Raw genomic sequence first — 18,331 nt, forward strand, 5'->3', positions numbered from 1 at the left:
CTATTTTCCTCACTTTTTAAAGGATGCCTTTTTGCCTCTCACTGCTTCTTTTACTTTGTTGTTTAGCCACGGTGGCACTTTTTCAGTTCACTTACTATGTTTTTTAATTTGGGGTATACATTTAAGTTGAGCCTCTATTATGGTGTCTTTAAAAAGTTTCTATGCAGCTTTCAGGGATTTCACTTATGGCGCTGTACATTTTAATTTCTGTTTCACTAACCTCATTTTAGTGTAGTCCCCCTTTCTGAAATTAAATGCTACTGTGTTGGGCTGCTGTGGTGTTTTCCCAGCCACAGGGATGTTAAATGTAATTATATTATGGTCACTATTACCAAGCAGTCTAGCTATATTCACCTCTTGGACCAGATCCTGTGCTCCACTTAGGTCTAAATCAAGAATTGCCTCTTCTCTTGTGGGTTCCAGGATTAGCTACTCCAAGAAGCAGTCATTTAAGGTGTCAAGAAACTTTATCTCTGCATCCTGTCCTGAAGTGACATGTACCCAGTCAATATGGGGATAGTTGAAATCTCCCATTATTATTACTGAGTTTTTAATTTTAATAGCCTCTCTAAACTCCCCGAGCATTTCACAGTCACTATCACCATCTTGGTCAGGTGGTCGGTAATATATCCCTACTGCTATATTCTTATTAGAAGAAGAAAGTACAATTACTCACCGTACAGTAACTGTGGCTCTTTGAGATGTTGTAGTCAGTGTGGATCCCATGACTCACGCTTCATCCCCGCTTTTCAGAGTCCTCAGCTAAATGGGCTTTGAATTGCAAAGGAACTGAGGGAGGGCCATGACCCTGCTATGGGATTACAAGGAGGCATAGGAAATATGTGCAGCCCTGGCAGACAGCTATTAAAAGAAATCTGGTCTCATGCACATGGAACCCACATTGACTACAACATCTTGAACAACCTCAATTACTATAGGGTAAGTAACAGTACTTTTCCTCCATTCCTCCCCATCTCAGCATCTACACACTAGCTGCATCACCCAAGGCTTCAATCCTGCACTATTGACATCGGTAAGAGTTCTGCCACTAAGGGTATGACTACACTGCAATTGGAGGTGTGGTTGTAGCACACGTAGACATACCCGAGCTAGCTTTAACCTTGCTGGCTTGGGTACTATCAGCAGTGCAGCTGCAGCAGTACAGGCTAGCCACCCAAGTACAAGTCCACCAGTGAATCATCATAGATTCATAGATTATTAGGGTTGGAAGGGACTTCAAGAGATCATCTAGTCCAATCCCCTGCTCAAAGCAGGACCAATCCCTAAATAGCTCCCTCAAGGATTGAACTCACAACCCTGGGTTTAGCAGGCCAATGCTCAAACCACTGAGCTATCCCTCCCAAATAGATTCAATGTGTGTAAGCCTAAACTGATAGTATCTAGTTTACTATCAAACTAGATACTATCAATTTAGGCTTAAATAGAGACTGGGAATGGCTGAGCCATTACACACATTGAATCTATTTCCCCCATATTAAGTATCTTGTCAAACTGTCTTAAATGGGCTATCTTGATTATCACTACAAAAGTTTTTTTCTCCTGCTGACAACAGTTCATCTTAATTAATTAGCCTCTTAGAGTTGGTTGGGCAACTCCAACTTTTCATGTTCTCTGTATGTATATATATCTCCTCGCTATATGTTCCATTCTGTGTGTCCAATGAAGTGGGCTGTAGCCCACAAAAGCTTATGCTCAAATAAATTTATTAGTCTCTAAGGTGCCACAAGTACTCCTGAAGCAAAAGTGTTCCGCTGTTTTTGAATGAGAGGAGTGAAAAAATTAAACTTTTTGCTTATTAAAAATAAAACTTGCAACTTTTTTTTATAAGAGCTCTAGCTCCAAAATGGGTCGGGGTTGTAATTTGAGAGTTTGGCAAGCCCTTGATAAATAGAAATGCCTTTCAGTGTCCTAGTGAAAATTGATTTTACTGTGGCCAAATTTATAAGCCTTTGGGAAAAAAACCACTTTTCTTGTCAGTAAATGATGGTGCTATTTTTAATGATAACATAACTGACTGAAAGGATGTTGTGCGTATGGATGTGGTAACTTATCTATGTAGTCAAAATATATTGAAAGTTTGTAGTGAATTAGACAGGGATCCGTAGAATCCCAGTCTCGTTCCCCAAACATCATGTAAGCATTCTTTGGGTCATACACACATAAGTCCAGTACATGCATGAAAGTGTGCATGACCTGATGCACATTTTCACACAGAGCAAATCTAGATCCCTGAATCAATCATACAGTGTATTGCGGCAATGCTCAGTAGACTACTCTGGGACAAAATTGATTGCCCAGGTAAAGTTGCATTCTGATGCTCTTCTGAGAGTTGTTGATGGCATTTGTGTTGTTTTATAGCCCCGTATGGACCAGTATTTTAATCAAATGGAGAAGATTGTGAAAGAGAGAAAAACGTCCTCCAGGATTCGTTTCATGCTTCAGGATGTAATAGACCTAAGGCTGGTATGTACCCACTGAAGTAAGTAAAAGAGCACAGTCATTGGCACTACTGTAGTGGAATATCCCTCAGATGAGAGTAATAATTATTGATTACAGTAGTAGGAATGATGAAAGGAAAATCTATACCCTTTTTGCTCATCCCAGATATCTGGTCATTTGAAAGGTAAGAAGCACTCCTCCTTCCCCCCTCCTCGGCCTCACTTTATTGAGGGCTAAGAGATTAGTGTTTGGTAGACAGATTAATTACTTCAGACGTTTAGGACACTTAGGTCCTGTCTACACTGCAAATACGAACATGTTTTTGTAACGAGTTTTTGATACTCTCATCCAACCCAATTACAACAAACACAGCTCAGGTTTTGTAAAAGTAGGTTTTTGGGTTTTTTATAAACAACATAAACTTGTATCACTTGTTGTGTGTCTATTCTTAGCGCTCTGCTTAACCATGTATGTATCTATGCATTCTGGGTTGCTGTCTCAAAGTGCTGGAACTGGAGACAGAGTGCCCAGAGGACATGAGCACATAGCTACACCAGCAGCACTCTGGGGTGCTCTGAACACACAGAGGATTGAGATGACTAGCCAGTGTGGTTACACAAGGGTGTTCAGAAGGCCTCTATGCATCAAGAAAAAAAGTGTGCTCAGTTTGTTACAGGAAGTTACATGTCTCAGCCTGTACTGCTAGCAAGAATGATAATATGATTAGCTACCATGATTACAGTATACCCTCGCTATAATGAACCTGTTGGGATCCAAGCCTTTTGTTCATTGTAGCCAGGGGTTTGTTATCATAGAATCATGGGCAGCTCTAGCTTTTTTGCCGCCCCAAGCATGGCAGGCAGGCTGCCTTCAAAGGCTTGCCTGCGGGAGGTCCCCGGTCCCGCGGATTTGGCGGCGCACCTGTGGAAGATCCGCCAGTCCCGTGGCTTCGGCATACCCGCTGCCGAATTGCCACCAAATCCGGGGGACTGGTGGACCTCCCGCAGGCAAGCTGCCGAAAGCAGCCTGACTGCCGCCCTCGCAGGGACCAGCAGGATGCCCCACGCAGCTTGGCACCCCAGGCATGCGCTTGGAGCGCTGGTGCCTGGAACCATCGCTGCATAGAATATCAGGGTTGGAAGGGACCTCAGGAGGTCATCTAGTCCAACCCCCTGCTCAAAGCAGGACCAAGCCCCAGACAGATTTTTGCCCCAGATCCCTAAATGGCCCCCTCAAGGATTAAACTCACAACCCTGGGTTTAGCAGGCCAATGCTCAAACCATTGAGCTATCCCTCCCTGACATTAAAAACCTCTAAGGAAGGAGATTCCACCACCTCCCTAGGTAACCCATTCCAGTGCTTCACCACCCTTCTAGTGAAAAAGTGTTTTTCCTAATATCCAACCTAAACCTCCCCAACTGCAATTTGAGACCATTTCTCCTTGTTCTGTCATCTGGTACCACTGAGAACAGTCTAGATCCATCCTCTTTGGAACCCCCTTTCAGGTAGCTGAAAGCAGCTATCAAATCCCCCCTCATTCTTCTCTTCTGCAGACTAAATCATCCCAGTTCCCTCAGCCTTTCCTCATAAGTCATGTGCTCCAGCTCCCTAATCATTTTTGTTGCCCTCTGCTGGACTCTTTCCAATTTTTCCACATCCTTCTTGTAGTGTGGGGCCCAAAACTGGATACTGTACTCCAGATGAGGCTTCACCAATGCCTAAATAGAGGGGAATGTTCACATCCCTTGATCTGCTGGCAATGCTCCTAATTATACAGCCCAAAATGCCGTTAGCCTTCTTGGCAACAAGGGCACACTGTTGACTCATATCCAGCTTCTTGTCCACTGTAACCCCTAGGTCCTTTTCTGCAGAACTGCTTCCTAGCCATTCAGTCCCTAGTCTGTAACAGTGAATGGGATTCTTTCGTCCTAACTGCAGGACTCTGCACTTGTCCTTGTTGATTTCTTTTGGCCCAATCCTCCAATTTGTCTAGGTCCCGCTGTATCCTATCCCTACCCTCCAGCATGTCTACCACTCCTCCCAGTTTAGTGTCATCTGCAAACTTGCTGAGGGTCCAGTCCATGCCACCCTCCAGATCATTAATGAAGATACTGAACAAAACCAGTCCCAGGACCCTTGAGGCACTCTGCTTGATACCAGCTGCCAGCTAGACAGGGAGCCGTTGATCACTACCTGTTGAGCTCGATGATCTAGCCAGCTTTCTATCTGCCTTATAGTCCATTCATCCAGCCCATACTTCTTTAACTTGCTGGCAAGAATACTGTGGGAGACCATATCAAAAGCTTTGCCAAAGTCAAGGAAGAACACGCCCACTGCTTTCCCCTCATCCACAGAGCCAGTTATCTCCTCATAGAAGGCAATTAGGTTAGTCAGGCATAACTTGCCCTTATGAATCCATGCTGACTGTTCCTGATCACTTTCCTCTCCTCTGTTTCAAAATTGATTCCTTGAGGACCTGCTCCATGATTTTTCCAGGAACTGAAGTGAGGCTGACTGGCCTGTAGTTCCCTGGATCCTCCTCCTTTTCTTTTTTAAAGATGGACACTACATTAGCCTTTTTCCAGTCATCCGGGACCTCCCCCGATCACCATGAGTTTTCAAAGATAATGGCCAATGGCTCTGCAATCACATCTGCCAACTCCTTTAGCACCCTCGGATGCAGTGCACCCAGCTCCATGGACTTGTGCATGTCCAGCTTTTCTAAATAGTCCTGAACCACTTCTTTCTCCACAGAGGGCTGGTCACCTACTCACCATGCTTTGCTGCCCAGTGCAGCAGTCTGGGAGCTGACCTTGTTCGTGAAGACAGAGGCAAAAAAAGCATTGAGTACACTAGCTTTCTCCACATCCTCTGTCACTAGGTTCCCTCCCTCATTCAGTAAGGGGCCCACGCTTTCCTTGACCACCTTCTTGACCTTCTTCTAACATACTTGTAGAAACCCTTCTTGTTATTCTTAACATCCCTTGCTAGCTGCAACTCCAAGTGTGATTTGGCCTTCCTGATTTCTGCCCCTAGTTGGTTCCTCCAGCACTTGCACCAGGAAATTGTCCCCTACACTTTCCAAAAACTTCCTGGATTGTCTGTGCACTGCTGTATTGCTCTCCCAGCAGATATCGGGGTGATTGACGTCCCCCATGAGAACCAGGACCTGTGATCTAGTAACTTCTCTTAGTTGCCTGAAGAAAATCTTGTCCACCTCATCCCCCTGGTGTGGTGGTCTATAGCAGACTCCCACCACGACATCACCCTTGTTGCTAGGGTGACCAGATAGCAAGTGTGAAAAATCGGGACCGGCAGTGTGTGTGTAATAGGAGCCCATAAAAAAAAAAAGCCCCAAATATCGGGACTGTCCCTATAAAATCGGGACATCTGGTCACCTACTTGTTGCTCACACTTCTAAACTTAATCCAGAGACTCTCAGGTTTTTCTGCCGTTTCATACTGGAGCTCTGAGCAGTCATACTGCTCTCTTACATATAATGCAACTTCCCTACCTTTTCTGCTCTGCCTGTCCTCCCTGAACTGTTTATAGTGAAAGGACAATAAAAAAAAATGGGCAGAGAGACTGGGATTTGGGCTGTCAGTCCCAGTCCCAGTCCCAGGCAGCCACGGGGAGCCTGGAGCCCTTTAAATCTCAGCCGCGGCCGGGAGTCAGAGGGCTCTGCGCTGCCCACAGCGGAGGGCAGCCCAGAGCCCTTTGAATCCCGGCCCGCGGCCGCTGATTGCCCCGTTCACGGACCCCTGCCCTAACTGCCCCCCAGGACCCCCACCCCCTATCTAACACAGCTGGTCCTTGTCTCCTGATATCCCTCTCCCAGGACCCCACCCCCTATCTAAATGCTGCTGCTCCTTGACCCCCGATTGCCCCCTCCCGAGACCCCTGCCCCTAACTGCCCCTTGGACTCCAGCCCCTATCTAAGCCTCCCTTCTCCTTGTCCCCAACTGCCCCCTCCTGAGATCCCCCCAACTTCCCCTCAGGACCTCACCCCCACCTGTCCCCTGATGAACCCCTGAGACTCCCATGCCTATCCAACTGCTGCCTGGCCCCTGACTGCCCCCCTAAACCTCTGCCCCATCCAACCCCCCCTGCTCCCTGTCCCTTGACTGCCCCCCGGAACCTCCTACCCCTTCTCCAACCCCCAGCCCCCTTACCGTGCCACTCAGACCAGCGTGTCTGGCTCCATGCAGCTCCAGACACGTTGCTGCCATGCTCCCCCGCGCGGAGCCCACAGCCCCCCCACCCCACCCCCACCCTCAGCACCTGCCTTCCAGATTTGAACACCTCAAAATTCAGGAGTGCTCAAGCTCAGTTTGGGCAGCTGTTACTTCATTTCTCCCAAATCAAATATACGGATCCACTGTAACTTGCTATAGAAAAAGTAGGATAAAATTGAGCAAGAAATGCTTATTAGGACTGGAACTGCTATTTTCAACAGCCATTGCCTTTTTGTTTGTTTAAAAGGAAGATAGTGATATTGCATTGGCAAATTCCCCATAGAAAGAAAGAGTGGAACAAAAGAATAATAAAGGCACCTCAACTTTTCCTCATTTATGGAGGACAGTCTTATAATATGTATCCAGATCTCCTCCAATCACACAAGCTGAAAATTGTTCCACTTTACTGCAGCTCTGTAACCATATGGGAACCAATCCTGTCTGCGTTTTGTGCACATCCAAAATTCCTGCTGAATGACCCACCCTGGGAGCGAGTTACCAGTGACCCAGGGCTGTGGCGGCAGGAGGTGGGGGGGGCACTGAGGGGGGGAGCCCGGGGCTGGGGCAGCAGCGGGGTGGGGGGAGGGCACTGGTGGGGAGGAAAGGGGGAAGCCCAGCGCTGGGGCAGCAGGGGGTGTGGGTGGGGGGAGAGCCCAGGACTGGGGCAGCAGGGGAGTACAGGGGGGAGCCCAGGGCTGGAACGGGGGGGGCAGCCAATTTTTTTTTTGCTTGGGGCAGCAAAAAACCTAGAGTCGGCCCTGCCGGGTTCCCCCAGCCGCCGGAGCCCCAGGCCGTTTAATCTGCCCCTGAGGGCTCCCAGCCACCTCTTCAGCTGGGAGCCCCTGGTTGATTTAAAATCAAAACCGCCCCACCCCCAACCTTCCTTTTTGGCCCACAGCTGTTTTGGTGGGGTGGCGCTAGGGAAGGAGGGTTTGTTTCCGCAGGGCTGGGCAGTCCTGGGGCGGGGTGTTTCTGCGGGGCCGGGAGGTTTCGGCCCTCAGCTGTTTTCTTTGGAGGAATGTGGCCCTCGCCGCTTTACGAGTTGTGCAGGCCTGCACTAGGGGGACCCTGTGAGGTGAGAAGGTCCCAGAGTTTGCGCTTCATCCTGAGTCAGAATGTCTTCATTGCAATTAGCCCTGCAGCCTAAGCCCACAAGCCCAAGTCAGCTGGCACAGGCCAGCATTTGGTATCTAATTGCAGTGTAAACATATCCCAAGGGCGAGAAGATTATTGAGAAGCTAGCTATTGAACGGTGTAAGCGACTTTTACAACCTTACTCTCACCATGTCCATGATATCACATTTACTAGGCTTCTCTGTAAATGCCATACAACTCATTTTAGGTTCTTGTGTACTGCCTTATACAGTGCAACTGGGTATCCCGGAGAGCAGATCAAGGCCCCAAGACTATTGAGCAGATTCATAAAGAAGCAAAAATTGAAGAGCAAGAAGAGCAGAGAAAGGTCCAGCAACTCATGACCAAAGAGAAGAGAAGACCAGGTAAAGAACCACACAAATTAGCTGTCATTTCACTGTGGGCATCCACTGCCCACTGTTCAAAATCATATAAAAAAGGCACAAATCTGTTAAGGAATTTCTGTCATGGACATGAATGAGATTGGAGCAGGAGGAAGATCTGAGGATACTTTCTCCAACATCCTTCTGCAATGTCAAGCACTATCCACCCTCCTAGAGAAGCTGCTTTCTCCTGCTAAAATGATCACTGATGAGATAGCTAACATTGTTGACAAAGAGGGTCTCATGGAAATCTGGTTCTGCTGCCTGCTCTGCATTGACTTCCTATGTGTGTTTTTTTGGGGGAAAATCCTTTAAGTCCTTAAATGCCTCAGATTTGTAAAATTGTAATTATACCATATGGGTGGTTGATGCTTAAATGTTACATTTATGTGAAGCACTGCACTTCTCTAGGCTTCACAGGGATCTCAGAATATTATAATTACTATTTAGGAGTCACATTCTGCCTGTCTTACTCACATTGAGTAGCATCTTACTTCATGAATACTGTGATTTCAACAAATGGGAGTACTTTCACAGTGAGGTGCAATTCAGTGTGTGAAAGCGTGTGATAGCCTCACCTTAAATTGTTGTTAGGCATCAAAGTTAAACACCCATTGAGATGAGTAGAGGCTGTTCATACCTTTCTGAGCTATTGTACCAAAATCAGCCGTGCTAAAAGCAGGTCTGGATCCTTTTGATTTCAGTAGCATCACACTTGGTTATCCCAGCACTGAGTTGTCTCACTGAAAGTGCTGAGACTGGGGGGAAATATCACAAAAGTTTGCCCTTCAAAATTGTGGTGTTTCTTTCTCAGGCCTGTTTATAATACAATAATTAATAATCAACGTGCCACAGTTCCTGAAGTAACGGCACCTCTGACCCCTTCAGTTGGCCTCCTTAAGAACACTCCACTTAGGTCTCATGCTTCTAACTATCACCTTGCTCAGGGCAGAGGTCTGTGACTCTCCCTCTAGACCAGAAATTTGGGCTGCAATTCCTCATCCAATTCCATTGTTATTATCCCAGCTGGTCTAAGTTTAGTTCAGCGTGGAATCATAGAATCTCAGGGTTGGAAGGGACCTCCAGGAGGTATCTAGTCCAACCCCCTGCTCAAAGCAGGACCAATTCCCAACTAAATCTGCACCTCTGCTTTCTTTCAGGCGATGACAGGCACTAACCAGTGGCCATTCAGCCTTCATAAAGAAAATAGTATTCAGAACAAAAGCATTACAGAGAAAACCTATCTTAAAAACAGTAAACAATTCACATGCAGGTCTTAGTTTACTAGGCAAATCCATTTTCTATATGAAAACCTTGATAGGAACAAAGTACTTCAAACCCTTCCCGCAGGTCTGCCCCTCTTGGTCACAGTGTCATGCTAATTCTTGGATTGAGTGAGAGTGACTCCCTCCCATATCAGAATGACCACTTTATACAGCTCTCAGTTCTTTGTTTGGTAACCATCTTTAACCAGATCAAATTAGCATGTGCCATTTCTCCCAAGGGGTGAGCCACCTGCCTAGGAATTTTCATTAATTACCCCCAAATGATGTTAGTTCCTGCAGGAAACCCCTGCAACTCCCTCAAGGAGCCAGAATACAATCCATAGCTCAGAAAGATATACATAATGTTTATAAAGTTGATACAATAGTCTTTGAATATCCCATGCCTCTATAATATCTAATTTAGGTTACATCTCCAAAATTCATGGTTAACATTCACACTGTAGAGTTGTGCTAGGCTCAAAGTAGGGCTGCAGCCACTTCTTTGACTTTCTCAGATCAAGTTTTAGAGGTGAGGACTGTACACATTGCCCTTGAATACATTTGGACCATGAGCAACAGTTTTAAGGAGGTTTTGATTGACTTTGTTGTTTTTGTAGGTGTCCAGAGGGTAGATGAAGGTGGATGGAACACTGTTCAGGGGACAAAGAGTAGTCGTGTGCTTGATCCCACCAAATTCCTTAAAATTACCAAGGTAAGTATCAATGGACTGAGTCACTTAATGTTGACAAAGCTACTTGGATATTAGTTTGGGAAATTTTTGTTTGTTTAGATCTATAGAGGAGATGGTTTGGTGCTTATAGGTACAAAGAGGCGCAAGTGCAGAATCTTGCCTTACTCTTTTTTCTAGGTTGTTTTAATTCGTAAAATCTTTGGGGAGGCAGATCTGAGCTGATTGTAAATAAAACATTGCGCAAATGTTATTAGTTCTGAATCTTCAAAGATTATTTGAACTAAAGAAAAGACAACGTAAGTACACATTTTTTAAGATTCATAATGATCCTTTTTTGATCCAAAATTTTCTTGAGTTGAAAAGAGAATGTGAATTCAGGTACTGTCTTTGACATGGAATAATACATCAAGCAGCTATCCCACGAGGCCTCTCAAATGCCTTGGAAGGCCTGCCTGTGGTTATCATGGAGGCAGAACTCAGGAAGATTCTTGGAGTTCAGTTTCTAGCCTCTGTAGGCAGAGGTGCCCCACCATACTCTCAATACATAGAGTCCACAGTATTCTCTCAGCCCTGGTCTACACACAGCCCCTGGTTCGAACTAGGGTACGCGAATTCAGCTACGTGAATAACGTAGCTGAATTCGAACTACCCTAGTTCGAATGACTTACCGTCCAGACGCCGCGGAAGCGAACTCCGCGGCTCCAAGGTCGACTCCGGCAACTCCTCCTGCCGCGGTGGAGTACCAGAGTCAACCGCGGCGCTTCCGGAGTTCGAACTATCGCGTCTAGATCAGACGCGATAGTTCGAACTCCGAGAAGTCGAACTCGCCGTGTCGACCCGGCGGGTAAGTATGGACGTGGCCTCAGTTTTGCCTGAGGCCTGATAGCAGGCTCCTTCTAGACTACAGTTTTCTGAGAATTGGCACTTGTATCTTTCTGTCTCTTGTCCAGACCTTTTTTTTCTGAACACCATCCTGTCCACTTCTGGATCTTCCAGAGAGAGGCCCAGGATGTCACCTTGTACTTCTGTACTTTCATGATTCTCATTCTGTTTTTTGGACTCCCTTCCTGCAAATACACAGGGAAGAAGAGCAGGACCGGCTCTAGGCACTAGCATTCCAAGCATCTGCTTGAGGCAGCACTCTGGCCCCTTTTTTTCTTTTTTTTTTGCTTCAGCGCCTACACTCCGCTTCCCCCCCCTTTTTTTTCTTTTTTTCTTTTTTGCTTGGGGCGGCAAAAAACGTGGAGCCAGCCCTGAAGAAGAGGGAAGGGATAGCCTCTTCCTCAGAGGATGGCAGGTTTTCCATGTCATCTTCTCTTAGTTGGCAATGCTTTAAAGAGCTGCCTGGGCAGGGAAGATTTAAGCACCAAGAATCTTGGTGCAGGAAGTGTAGGAGAGGTCTGAGTCCTGGTATCTGGTTTCCATTGCCATAGCTCCCCCTACTGCCACTTCTTCTCCAGTGTTCCACCACCTTCTCTCTCCTCAACTGAACTACTCTTTGTGGAGGGGAGGGTTGCTTTCCCTCTACTTGCTGCTTATCATAGGTGGCAGCACCAGGAGCTTTGAGGATCTGTGGTTTGAAATGAGCAATGAACACTCACTTTTTATTTGTAGATTTCTGGGTGCAATCAGGAGACTCATATCGGCCTTTCAGCTTCCTATAAACTGTTATAAATTTTAATCTGATCCTGCAAATCTTGCCCCAACCATCACCATCATCTGAGCCTCTGATGAACGGCTTTTTGTTATTCTTACCAGCAAAGTGGGATTTCTTGTGACAGTAATCTCAGACACAGGGTCAGTGTATTGTCCTTTCCTAGAGCCCTGTCCTTTGCTAGAGTTCTTTCCAGACAAAATGGTCCTGAGAACAGCTTTGGAATTTCTATCCAAAGAAAGAGAACTTGGTTCTTCACATTATTAGGATGATTTCTTAATTTATTTTTGCCCTAATCAGTGCCACCCTGTTGAATTGTCCTTTAGTGCCTGAATGTTAAGAGGCCCAGGACAGAATACAATCTTTCTGCAGATCTTTATGGAGATTGTACAGCAGGCCTCCAAAGCCCTGTCTAGTGAGGTGGACTTATTCTGCTAATATTCAAGCTTACAACTCAGATGAGAGAACCTCTTCTACTGTGGTTAGTGTACATACCTGTATTTCCATGGCAGCTTCATGGGCAGAAAGAAACAGAAGCTGTTCCAAGGAACTCTGCAGTGTTGCAACCTGGTAGTCAATAAATTTGTTTGCTGATCATTACAAAACAGATTTCCTGTTCTTGTCAGACACTGCTTTTTCCTACCAGATCCTACAAACCTTTTCTTTTCATGCCTTTCTCTGTTCTGATCCTTGCTGCTTGCAAATTCCCAGCAGTGCCAGGATTGGCAGATTTCATAGTGGCAGATTTCATTTTCACACAAAATGGTCATCTCTCACACGCTTAATGCATCAATCCAGTATTCCCTCCTTAAAACTACTGTTAAGATCTTTTGATCTTATTGATAGGAAGCTCACAGATGTTTTACACTTACTCTTTTTGTGAGGGTTGCTTTCCCTTGGATGTTTTACACTTATGCTTTGGAAGCATCTGTTTGGGGTGTGCTTAGATACTCCCTGCCTTTTAGAGGCTGAGGATTGATCTCCAAGAATCTACTAGAAATGTGCCTCTGTGCTAATAAGGGGTCTTACGAGCTGTACCAGAATTAGTAAGTGGAGTTATATGAAACTATCCATTTACAGGTAATGAGCAAAATTTTCCTATTTGTGAGTACTTGATCCTCTGTGTTGATGTGTATTGCAGTCCACAATAGATGAGAAGATTCAGCTTGTGCCTAAAGCCCAGTTGGGCAGCTGGGGGAAGGGCAGCAGTGGTGGAGCAAAGGCCAGTGAGATTGGTAAGTTTTACCTCAGTTTATATGCTGTCCTTGATGTTGATCCTTGTAGTTGTAGTTTAGCTCCTTGTTGATCCATCACTGTAGTAATTTTGAACAAACCACCTAATGTGAAGTAAGAGGTATATATGCTGTGACCATCTGAAATTAATGAATTCAGAGCTCAGGCCTAGATAAAGTTTGTGTAGTGAATGATCAAGAATACATCCTGTAAAGCAGAATGTGACATAGTTCTTCGAGTGATTGCTCATGTGTATTCCACAGTAGGTGTGTGTGTTTGCCACGTGCACCGGTGCCGGAAGTTTTTCCCCTGGCAGTACCTGTAGGGGGAGAGCACCCCCCGCGACCTCTGGAGTGGCACCTGCCTGGCGCAGTATAAGGGGAGCTGCGCGCTCCCCCCACCCTCAGTTCCTTCTTGCTGCCAGTGACGGTGTGTCGGAACTACTTAGCTCCATCCTTGCTGCAGCTTGTCCTCAGAACTGTTCGTTCAGTAGTACCTGTAGTCAGTTTAGTTTTCAGTAAAATTTAGTTAGTTAGTGGGCCCAGGCCGGAGCATGCCCCGTGCTCCAGGATTTAAGTCGTGCAGCTCCTGTAGGCATTCTGCGCCAAGGAGTGACCCGCACACAGACTGTCTGCGCTGCTTGGGAGAAACCCATATCAGCTAAAGGTGCAAGATCTGCAAGTCGTTCAAGCTCCAGACTAAAAAAGAAAGAAACATCCTGATGGAGTTGGCTCTGGCCCCGACCCCGGCACACCGATCCGGTACCTGGCACCGCGGCGTCGGTATGCGGAGACCCTCTGGTACCTTCGACTAGTTGGCATTGCTCCCCTTCCACGGAGCATGTCAAGAGGACCAGAAAGACTCCCTCTTCGCAACAGCACCGAGGGAAATCTAGGACAGAGGCTAGGCCCATGTTGGGTAGTCCTCGGTCCCCATCAGGCCTTATGCCTCTGACTCACACGGAGTGGAGTAGCCCATCTCCTTCAGAACAGGCCTCTCTGGATGTCTGGATGTCATCTACACCCAAAGCCCTCCAGGCAGCTAAGGATGGTCTATGCTGGTGATGGGAGCACCACCGAAGACGGCCACATGCTCCGGAGGCAAGCCACTGCTGGGATCGCCGCAGTCGCCACCAGCCCGGTACCGGTCTCAGTCGAGGGAACGATCCCGACACTGCTCACCACCCAGTGACCGTTCAGGGCTCAGTCTACGTGGATCGCCCTTGATGCTGGCTAGACTGTCTGGATGGGTGCCATCCGATCGGGACTCCCAGCACTGCTCGTCTTCATGGAGCGAGCAGAGACTGGGACTGTGGCGGACGTCGCCGACGGTCCTCATCTCAAAGGCAGTACCGCAGTCGGTCGTGGCATGACTGTCGACACCGTTCCTACTCGTAATCCCGCTCAAAGTCTCCATCAAGGCACCATAGCTCCTGGCGTCGATCGCTGGCTCCTCGCCATTGTGGGTCCGCCCGTTAAGATCGCTCGTGGAGCAGCCACTACCGTCATTGCCGTTCTCCTGCCTTGAGGTCACGGTCCCATGGTCGACGTAGATCCCGGCACCGCCATCACTTCCGGTCCGGAGGCAGCAGCATGTCTTACACCAGCCCGACCTCCACTCAGTCGCTCATCTACAGGCCAAGCGAGCCAGCCTGATCGACTGGCCCCGCCAGTGCCTCTGCAAGTGCAGTGGCACTGTGCATTGTGGCTGGCCCAGTGGTACCAGTGGGCACTGTGGCCTCCGGTGCAGCTCCCAGTGGGGGCTTACTTGGTGGCCAGAGCACTGGAAGAACCATCAGCCTCCATCCCTAGACTGCCGAGGAAAGAGTCGACGGGACCCACTTCCTCGGTGCCATGCCCAGGGTCCAAACAGGTGGTGGATCCTCCGGTGCCAGTCAACACCAAAGCACCACACCAGCCTCCTCACCCCATCCAGAGGAGCTCATTGCAGCCCCACCCCCCTCCGTCCTGCAAGAGGACTACCAGGCCCATCAGGACTTACTAAAAAGGGTGGCAGCAAGCCTCCATCTCCAGGCAGAGGAAATGGAGGAGCCCTCAGACTCCCTGTTCAATGTTCTGTCCCCCTTGGCACCGGGCAGGGTGGCCTTGCCGTTCCATGAAGGGGTGGCGAAAATTTCACATGCCCTGTGGCAAACACCAGCCTTGTTGGCTCCCATCTCTAAGAAGGCGGCGTGCAAGTACTTTGTACCCACTAAGAGGCATGAGTATTTGTATATCCACACAGTGCCCAACTCCTTGGCGGTCAAGTCGGTCAACCACAGTGAGCGACAGGGGCAGCCAGCCCCGACCCCAAAGAACAAAGACTCTCGGAGGCTGGATGCTTTTGGGAGAAAAATGTATTCGTCGTCAAGCTTCCAGTTGAGAGTAGCAAGCCATCAGGCTCTCCTGGGTGGCTACAAGTTTAATCTCTGGGGATCCCTCCCCAACTTCGAGGACTCCCTTCGGGAGCACGATAGAAAGGCGTTTAAGGCGCTCGTGGACGAAGGGGCAGTGGCTGCAAGTGCATCCTTGCAGGCCACTTCGGATGCAGCAGACATGGCCGCATGGTCCATTGTCTTGGCGGTGTTCATGAGACGGGCGTCCTGGCTTCTGCTCTCTGGGCTATCCAGCAAAGCACAGTCGTCGATGCAGGATCTCCCTTTTGATGGGAAGGCACTGTTTGCGGAGGAAACGGACACAAGGCGGCATGAAAGACTCCCTCACGACCCTCCAGACCCTGGACCTCTATGTTCCTGCTCTGACAAAACCTAAGTTCAAGCCACTGCAGGTTCCGGTCCAGGCCGCCTTCCCAAAATACAAAGCCACCCATAAGAAGCAACAGGACTATAAAAAACGCCACAAAGACAATACTGGCTTGCCCCCCAGCCTGGGTCCTCTAAGGGCAAGCAGGCAGGTAAAAGGTGGTTTTGACGGGACGCTCAGGGGTACCCCACCAGTTTTCAGCAGGGATCCCCCAATCAAGCTCCCTTTCTCCAATCAGTTGTGTGCATTTCTCCCGGAATGGTCGCGGCTCACCTCAGACCGTTGGGTCCTCAACACCATCTCCCGAGGTTACACCCTCCAATTTATCTCCTACCTGCCCAACCACTCGCCGCCCCCGTCCATCCTGGGGGACCCATCACACGAGGCTCTGTTCGAGCAGGAGGTCGGGAGGCTCCTGGAACTAGGAGCGATAGAGGTGGTGTCCATGGAGTTCCTGGGCAAGGGGTATTACTCCTTATCCCGAAGGTCAAATGGGGGGCTTAGATCCATACTGGACCTGCGCGGTCTGAATCAGTACTTGGTAAAACTCAAGTTTTGCATGGTTTCCCTGGCCTCTATCATCCCCTCCCTGGATCCTGGGGATTGGTACGCGGCCCTTGATCTACAGGACACATAGTTCCACATCCACATAGTCGACGGACACAGGTGCTTCCTCCGTTTTGTGGTGGGACAGAATCACTACCAATTCACGGTCCTTCCATTTGGTCTGTCCACTGCCCCCAGGGTCTTTACAAAATGCACATTGTGGTAGCGGCCTACCTCAGGCACCGGGGGGGGTCCAGATATTCTCCTATCTGGACAACTGGCTAGTCAGGGGTGCCTCCCGGTCGCAGGTGAGGGATCATGTGGCACTCCTCCTGTCCACGTGCACCACCCTGGGCCTGTTGGTAAACAACACCAACTCCACATTAGTCCCAATCCAGCGCATAGAGTTTATCGGAGCACTCCTGGATGCAAGGTTGACCAGGGCCTCTCTCCCCCCAGACAGGTTCAAGACACTGAAAGGGCTCATTGACTCGATCATAAGGTTCTTGAGGACGACAGCCAGCCTACAGCTGCTAGGTCACATGTCGGCGTGCATGTATGTGGTCCGCCATGCCAGGCTCAGGATGAGGCCCTTCCAGCTCTGGCTGGCCTCACAATTCTCCCAAGCCACGGACAGGTTGGACAAGGTCCTCATCGTGCGGAACTCAGTGACCGCTTCCCTACAGTGGTGGTCCACACCGAGCAACATGCTCCAAGGGGTCCCATTCAGGGACAGGGGCCCGTCCGTAGAGCTGGTGTCCGATGCATCGGACCTGGGCTGGGGAGCCCATGTGGGAAATTTTCAGACCCAAGGCCTGTGGTCTCCGCAAGACCTGACCCTTCACATAAACATCAAGGAACTCAGGGCGGTGCGGCTGGCGTGTACAGCCTTCCGCTTGCACCTGAAGGGCAAGGCAGTCAGAGTTCTCACGGACAACACGGCCTCGATGTTCTGTATCAACAGGCAAGGTGGGGCTCGATCTTCCGCCCTCTGCCACGAAGCCCTCAGTCTGTACTGGACTTCTGTATAGCCCACGACATCCACCTAAAAGCCTTTCACCTACCGAGCGCCCAGAACGTGAGGGCGGATCGCTTGAGCAGGAATTTTTCCTCTCAGCATGAGTGGTCCCTACACCCGGAAGTGGCCCTCCAGCTTTTTCGGGGGTGGGGAACTCCTCAGGTAGACCTATTTGTGACCCGACAGAACCGACGATGCCCCCTGTTCTGCTCTGGGGGGGCCTGGGGAGGGGCGCTATCTCTGATGCCTTTGTCCTGCCCTGGTCTGGCCAACTCCTATACGCCTTCCCCCCATTCCCGCTGATCAGCAGGGACCTAGAGAAAATAAAGACGGACGAGGCCAGGGTCCTCCTCATTGCCCCAGCGTGGCCCAGGGAGCACTGGTACGGGACCCTCTGGGGCCTGGCAGTGGCTCCACGGTGGCTGTTGCCGCTCCGCCCGGACCTACTCTCTTAGGACCAGGGCCATCTTCTCCACCCCAACCTGGCAGCTCTTCACCTCATGGCATGGCTGCTCAGTGGCTAGGTGGCGAGGAGAGGACATGCTCAGCTCCGGTCCAGCGCGTCCTCCTTGAGAGTAGGTGGCCCTCCACTCGCCGCTCCTACATGGCAAAGTGGTCTCGTTTTGCTAGGTGGGCGACGGACCAAGGTGTATCCCCAATGGCCGCCCCGATCCAACTTATCCTCAATTACCTCCTCTGCCTGAGGGCCCAGGGCCTGGCACCCTTGTCGGTCAGGGTGCATCTGGCAGCCATATCGGCTTTCCATCCCCCAGTGCAAGGGCACACGGTGTTCTCCCATGGTATGACTGGCTGGTTCCTTAAGGGTTTGGACTGGCTTTACCTGTATTCTAAGCCACTGGTCCTGCAGCGGGACCTGAATCTGGTGCTGGCTCGGCTTACGGGGCCCCCGTTTGAGCTGCTGGCCACGTGTTCCTGGTCTTACCTCTCAT

At 49.2% G+C, this 18,331-nt stretch overlaps 1 protein-coding gene across 14 annotated transcripts in view; it reads left to right on the forward strand.

The window, feature by feature from the left end:
* EIF4G3 (eukaryotic translation initiation factor 4 gamma 3) overlaps nt 1–18,331 on the forward strand; it is a 502,573-nt gene that overhangs the window by 413,305 nt on the left and 70,937 nt on the right. For all 14 annotated transcript variants that reach the window (XM_044996525.1, XM_044996530.1, XM_044996527.1 and 11 more), the window contains 4 exons: nt 2,380–2,484; nt 8,062–8,194; nt 10,095–10,189; nt 12,964–13,057. In XM_044996525.1, coding sequence (XP_044852460.1) covers nt 2,380–2,484; nt 8,062–8,194; nt 10,095–10,189; nt 12,964–13,057 — 427 coding nt within the window. The remainder of the gene's footprint in view (nt 1–2,379; nt 2,485–8,061; nt 8,195–10,094; nt 10,190–12,963; nt 13,058–18,331) is intronic.

The sequence above is a fragment of the Mauremys mutica genome, chromosome 21 (assembly GCF_020497125.1).
Source record: "Mauremys mutica isolate MM-2020 ecotype Southern chromosome 21, ASM2049712v1, whole genome shotgun sequence".
In the NCBI taxonomy this organism is placed as follows: Eukaryota; Metazoa; Chordata; order Testudines; family Geoemydidae; genus Mauremys; species Mauremys mutica.